The 6,730-nt window shown below is 36.2% G+C and overlaps 1 protein-coding gene across 2 annotated transcripts; it reads left to right on the forward strand.

Moving 5' to 3' along the window:
* The first annotated feature begins 220 nt into the window (after positions 1 to 220).
* Positions 221 to 6,009, forward strand: LOC129300548 (fluoride export protein 1-like). Of its 2 annotated transcripts, none has more exons than XM_054939119.1 (7): positions 221 to 381; positions 1,526 to 1,878; positions 2,026 to 2,103; positions 2,225 to 2,323; positions 4,187 to 4,379; positions 4,550 to 4,974; positions 5,477 to 6,009. In XM_054939119.1, the coding sequence occupies exons 2-7, from the start codon at positions 1,558 to 1,560 to the stop codon at positions 5,684 to 5,686; spliced, it is 1,326 nt and encodes a 441-aa protein (XP_054795094.1). In that variant the 5' UTR covers positions 221 to 381; positions 1,526 to 1,557; the 3' UTR covers positions 5,687 to 6,009. The 2 variants fall into 2 exon arrangements, with proteins under 2 accessions (XP_054795094.1, XP_054795095.1); XM_054939120.1 differs by lacking the exon at positions 221 to 381 and adding an exon at positions 707 to 881.
* The last annotated feature ends 721 nt before the right edge of the window (positions 6,010 to 6,730 follow it).

A 6,730-nucleotide genomic window follows, 5' to 3' on the forward strand; every position in this document is an offset into this window, starting at 1 on the left:
TTCAACTTATTTAATTAATCATTTTTTACTTTTTAGGCTATTTTTCACTTGACTAATTTGTTTTTTTTTTTTGGTCATACTAAATTTTTCAAGTGACAAAAAACATTTTGTCCCGAACAAAAATTGATAGCGAAAGTTAACAAATGGGAAGGAAAAGGAAGACGTGGAGATTTCCAGGCCCCGCTTTTCTCCCTTGGCAAAAAGCACGAAGAGTCATGCACTCCAAGCCTAGGGAGAAGGAAATCGCCACAGCCACCTCTCTTCGTCTTCTGCTTCTCTCCTCTCTTTTTTCATCAGATTCAAACGTCTCCTCCATCGCCTGCATTCGGCCGAGTTCCGAGCCCGTTCGCCTCCGCTGTCGGATTCCATGTCCTTCTTGAGGTACCGTACCTTACCTAACGCTCTTCTCTTTCTTCTTCCCGTCCTCAACTTCCTCATTGATGTTGTCTTTCAATATTTCTCACCGGTTTGATTGTCGTAAGTAGATAAATTCTAGGAGCTACGAACTCATAAGTGTTCATATGTGCGTATATATATATATATATATATTAATGAGAAGTTACTTTGGATTTTTACTATATAGGAAATATCAGCTAATATTCACCTAAATGTAACACTTCTGTTTCGTTCCATGCAGAGATAATGTTATGAATGACATTTCGTTTTTTTTTTTTTTGCCAGAGACACTTTGGTTATTTTTCAGAGAATGTTACAGGATTATAAAATTTATTCAAAAAAATAGAAATAGTGTGATGACGGTTTTTATAGATTTTGAGTGGGACGGGAAAATGATGACATCATAGAGCGCTGGGACTTTTACTTTTTAGATGATATACAGATACCAGCACAGCAGACTTAGGTATCTGGATATTGGTATTAAGGTAATACCAAAGTTCTACTCTTAGCTTTATTGTTCATTTGAAATTGCCCATGAACGGCTGGTGCATGAGTCGCTATGGTCCCGTCAATCTTTTATTCTATTTTGACAGCCACCAGAGAAAAGAGAAAGAAAATGTTCAAGGTGACTCGTGAATATTCGAAGTTTGGACTTCTACCATTTCCAACATGGCAGTAACAAATATTTTAGTGCGGTTTGATTTATCAGCATGTTTAAAATGAGCGAGTTAATAATTCATTTTAATAGTTAGCAAATAAATTAATAAACAATTCATTTTAGTATGCTATGTTTCGCTCTTTTGGAGGATAGAATTGTCTTTTGATTTTACTCTTATATGGAGACAGGAGACTTGCTGTACTTGCAAGTGTACCATTGCTTTAGTTGAGAACTTTTCTTTTTCATTACTTTGTAAGTTGCTGGTAGCAGTTATTTTGCTTTCGCGTTGCTAGTTTCTTCGATGTGAATAGTTGTCAATCAATGATAATGAATAAATGATGTGATCTTGAATTCGTCCTTAATTGTCAAAAAAGAAATGGAAAGGAACAAAGGAATAAAAAAGACTTATGGTGATGGATGCTGGATATTATCCATGCTGATTTTTACTTGGCTTCTATGGCGCATTTGTAGTTAATTCAGGAGGAAACAATCACGAGCAGTTCATGGAGCGGATGGACAGTTGGAGTTCTTCAGTTAGTAGGAACTCCTTGACCCTATCAAGGCGCATAAGCCATCATGTAGACGATGATATCGAGAGTGAGAGCGTTTCTGAGGCAGGAGACATTGGGGATCGAGCTCTTCATAGCAGAAGGCACAGTGAGAGTAGCAGCTTCCACATGCCTAATAGTAATGACCGCACCACAGCAACGGGAGTTATTGCCCCTATTCCAGCATCAAACTTTGTCTCTTATGGAATGGCATCAGGTCAGCTCATGAACCCAGTTTCTCTTGATGAGAAAGTGGGTCCGGAAGACATTACAAACGTGAGCTCCCTTTAACAATTGTTTTGTAGGTTTTTGGGTCTCTTACTTTTTTTAATGTTTGCTGGTGAAAGTTTATAAGATGAATATTTAAAACATTTCAAATTCATTATATTTATACTAACCTTTTTTTTTTCCCTCCATTTTCAGGAATCCGATCAAGAGTTGCCTAAGATATTGAACTATGCTTCATGTCTAATTCATTTAGCTGTTTTTGGAATTCTCGGGGTACATTTCCTGTTCCAAGCTACTATAGAATTATTGACAATATCTTTCTTATCGATTTCAAGTTATAATGTGCAGTATTTACCCTGATCCTGAGGCACCATATACCATTATCAATATGCAGGTCTTAACAAGATATCTATTGCAGAAGTTGTTTGGCCCTAAAATTGCTGGCGTGACAAGTGACCAAACAATTCTTTACCCCGACCTGCCTTCGAATATGGTCCTTCTCTCCCTCTATATCTCATGCACGGATTATCAATAAGCTTGCGTGCTACTGAAATGGCATTTTCTTGACGTTAAAACTATCTCTGAAGCTAAAATAATGTGTAGACAACTTTTAGGAGAAATGATGGGATTTAATTGACATCAGAATTCACATAAATGACTGCTCTTATAACCCAACCTTTTAGGAATAATGATGACAACTTTTGTTTGCTATTTTAAAGGATAGAAGTTTTATGTGTAAGAGAATAAGCAATGAAAGAAAGAAAGAAAGATTGATGAAGGAGAAAAGAGAGAGCTAGCGGAGGAAGGGAACAAATTATAATATTCTGTCTGGAGTATGGAAGTTCCAAATTAATTTGGTGATTGAGACGCACTGTTTAAAGAAAGTTATAACATCACAAATGCCTTCCCACCCACATACACACAGTCTCTCTTTCTAGGGTTAAATGCGTTCACTCAGAGAGAGAGAGAGAGAGAGAGAGAGAGAGAGAGAATGCAATCCTACGGCTAGAGGCTTGTGGAGGCGTGCAACACAACACAACATCAAGAAGAGGAATAGTAGAGAGGCCTGAATTCTGAGGTTATTATGATGAGTGGTGACCATCTCCATCTAACTGCTTGGCTGTCTGCTCTCATTAAAAGCCTTACATGAGCACGGCTATTTGACCTATTAGTCTTCCCCTTATATATTTCTTGACTCTTTTTCAAGATCATTATTATATTTTTGGGTGAAGAAAATGGAAATTGCTTGGACCGTAAATTTCGAGCTGACGTTAATTATGCAAGGTAATGAAACGAGTTCTAAGAAGGCTATCATGTGAGGGGACTGTGGACAGAGGGTTAGCTAAACAATCACCATCACGAGAAGGATTGAGAATGATGAAGCAAAAGGGCCCTATCTGTTGACCAGCCAATAAATACAGGGAGGGAGGGAGGGAGGGAGAGATAGACTGATGTTTCTGCTCCTCCCCAACTCAGGCTCCTTCTTGAGAAAAGAAAGAGACAACAGTTTCAGTTCTGTCATTACTGTTCCAAGAAATCCAAAGAATAATGTCATCTTCTCCGCTGCCTATGACAGATCATATCATAACTACAAAACCCATTCATACATCGTAATGAAACATGTTCTAGTTTTTCTTCCCACCCTTGGTTCGTGTACCTGGCAGCTACTGTTGTATAAAGCCGCCCAAGGAGATAAATAAAACAGTAGGGTTTTCTTTTTGGGCAAAATAAAGCTTCCAGATATTTCACCAAGTGAAAGATGTTAAATGACTTGAGAATGCTACTAACTACAGAGGGTTTTCATGTGGTGACATCTTTAATGAATTATGGATTATTAAGCACTGAATAGCATATTGCAGCATCGTTTTTGTGGAAAGTGAGAGAATTTAGAAATGCTTGAAACCAAAATGTTTCATTGTGACTTATTAATGCAATTATTTTGTTAGTTTCTTTATTTGTTTCTGTTTTTTTTTTATCTTATTTTTACTTGCTTAAAATGTATTAATGGGATTGTACTTGATTGGGAGCTTTTATAGTGTTACATTCCCTATGGCACACTGAGGTATCCTTATTTTATCTGGGTGTTTATGGCTGAAAAAATTATGGAGACGCATTTTGAAAAGACCCTCTATTCCATTGGGTCTTAACACAAATACTTCACAATAAACACTAGTTTAGAAGTGTTGTCTCTATGACATGATTTTCAATTTGACCTTTAGAATTTGGCAACTTATGTAAGTTGTTGCTTACTATTTCTTCCTTGCTGTTTAATTAATAACACTGTTTACATTTAGGTTGTTCTAAGGTACCCCATTTAGAGATCATGTTAACATAATTTTTTAATAAATTCTTTCAGGTTGGTTCCTTTTTAATGGGATGGTTTGGTGTTGTATTTAAAGAAGACATATCCAATGTATCAGAACATCTAGCCATTGCACTAACTACTGGTTACTTGGGGAGCCTAACAACTTTCAGTGGTTGGAATCAGGACATGCTTGAACTTGGTGTTTCTGGACATTGGCTCTTCCTTGTGCTTGGCTTTTTAATAGGTAATCTGGCACATTTGATATGTATAATTTTCTAGCATTTCTTCTCACTCATTGTTTCTCTCCTTTCCCCCCTCTCTATTTCTTATCCTAAATAGTGTGAATTAAATTCTTCCTTATTTCAGTATGTTCCAGTTGATAACATGAATTTATGAACGATTGGTATCTAGCAGGTCTGTTTCTTGTTGCCTTTTCCATCATATTTGGAGTAGAGACAGCCAAAGGTTTTAAGTGGCTTCTCAGCAAGCTTAAAATGGGTTCAAGAAGTCAAAATCATAGCTCTACGGTCAACTGGAAGGTGGCCAAATGCACACATCATCTGTCAGTTATGGTGGTGCTCTTGGTAATGCTAGGATTGCTATGGGGTATTAGTTGTGCGCTTGTAGCCATGGAGTTCAAGCATGGCGGCAGTACAGCTCAGTTGTGGTTTGCATGCATGGTTGGACCTCTAGGTGTGTGGATTAGGTGGTTATTAGCCCGACTCAATGGTCGTGGAATAGGAAGAAACGGGTTGTTCAAATGGATTCCATTCGGGACTCTAATTGCCAATGTTTCTGCTGCTTGTGTCATGGCTGCACTTGCTACTCTGAAGAAATCAGTAAGTTACAAGGATTGGTTTGAGAGTGTTATTTATTTCCCTTGGATGATTGGATCTCTCCCTTTTCTTCTGCCATAGAAAATCATCTCCGTTGTTATGCTGTGGGCATGCTATTATCATGCTTTTAATTTTAGGAAAATATAACTTTGAGTATTTACACTTTGCTCGAGTTTTATTATAGGTCCCTACAATTTTTTTCGATGTTCCAATTCTTTTTAGGAGCAATGTTATAGGGACTTAGAACATTAAAAAATAAAAGTGTAAGGACTTAGAATATAAAAAAAATTACAGAGACTTATAGCAAAACTCAAGCAGGAATCTAAAGTTATGTTTTCCCTGTAATTTTGACTGGTATTTAATTCTTTAAATCACTGTCCTTGCCCAACCCTTTTATTGTTCTATCTTTTCGTTTTTTGATGATGGGGCCTTATTTTCCACTTAAGTTTAATAATCTGCATGATAAATGCGAAGGTTCTGAGCTATATATGGGGGCTTTATGCAGGTGAACAACAAAAACTGTGACACTGTTGTCACAGGCATACAGTTTGGCTTACTGGGTTGTCTCAGTACGGTATCTACTTTTGCTGCTGAGTTTAATGCCATGAGAGAAAGCATGCATCCTTGGAGAGCATATTTATATGCTATGATTACAATTTGCGTTTCATTCTTTTTTGGGATATTGCTATACTGCACACCTGTTTGGAAGATGTGAGCGGCCTTGGCAGTTATTTTTGTGCCTATAGCTACTTTTACAAGGCGATAAATCTGATATCTAAGATATGCGGGCAGAGATACAGGTTTCGCTCATGCATCTAACAGTGATATCCCTTCAGGCCTGAGGTGATGTTTGGTTCCGAGAAATGGTTATTTTGAAGATAAAGTTTAGACCGTAGGGCATAGGTCACAGGATTCGTAACAACTGGCTCTAATGTGAAGTTTGGTTAACTTGTTAGCTCCCTGATTTCCATTGGTTGCCAATGTTGAGAAACTGTTTGATCTTGTTCCTGGAGTTGGAGGTGCAGACCTCGCTTAAAACTCTATGTCAAGCCTTTTATAACTAAGGAGATGCTGCTGCTCTCTATCAGGAATTTAGGAGGACACTGCAAAATATTTTCAATTGAAATTTTTTAAAGTTCCAATGTCTAGGTAAAATAAATTTAGGCAGACTTGTTTAGATTTATCCTTATATAAAAATTATTTTTCACAAAATTAGGAGGCATAAAGTTGTAATATATATATATATATATGTATGTATGTAGGTATGTATATATAACTAGTGTCCTACCTCGATGCACAGGTGATATATCAGCTAATTAGATTAATATACATGCTTTCTTTAAAGTTACTTTCTTGTACGATAAACTGTATTATAGAATATTATTGTTGTTACATACTATGTATTTGAAATCAACCATGCTGATGTGTTATTGAGTTTTGTTGTAATCTTTAATTGAATTGCATTAATTTGCGACCAATTGAACGAATAATAAATGTAAATGACATAATCATAATTAATTTTGATGGAGAAGTGCAAATCATAACAAAAATTTAAGCAAATAATAATCAATTCAAAGTATAACATAGAAAAGAACTATAATCCATTATTAATATTTTCAAATATCTCTTTGACTATAATATTGATTATTCTTGAAGATGTCGTATTACTTTTATTATGGTCAGTATTTTTAAGTCTTTTGTACAAATTTATTTATATATGACCAAACTAATTATATGTCAAAAGAAATTTATAATAGTT

This window comes from Prosopis cineraria, unplaced genomic scaffold, assembly GCF_029017545.1.
Source record: "Prosopis cineraria cultivar Desert tree isolate PC_DT_omini unplaced genomic scaffold, ASM2901754v1 PC1641, whole genome shotgun sequence".
Taxonomy (NCBI): Eukaryota; Viridiplantae; Streptophyta; class Magnoliopsida; order Fabales; family Fabaceae; genus Prosopis; species Prosopis cineraria.

Excerpts from the sequence above, each read along its gene's own strand:
- LOC129300548 (XM_054939119.1), top strand. The coding sequence starts at position 1,558 with ATGGAGCGGATGGACAGTTGGAGTTCTTCAGTTAGTAGGAACTCCTTG. Across the intron at positions 4,380-4,549 it reads TGTGCTTGGCTTTTTAATAG|GTCTGTTTCTTGTTGCCTTT; the intron begins GTAATCTGGCAC and ends GGTATCTAGCAG. Across the intron at positions 4,975-5,476 it reads TTGCTACTCTGAAGAAATCA|GTGAACAACAAAAACTGTGA; the intron begins GTAAGTTACAAG and ends GGCTTTATGCAG.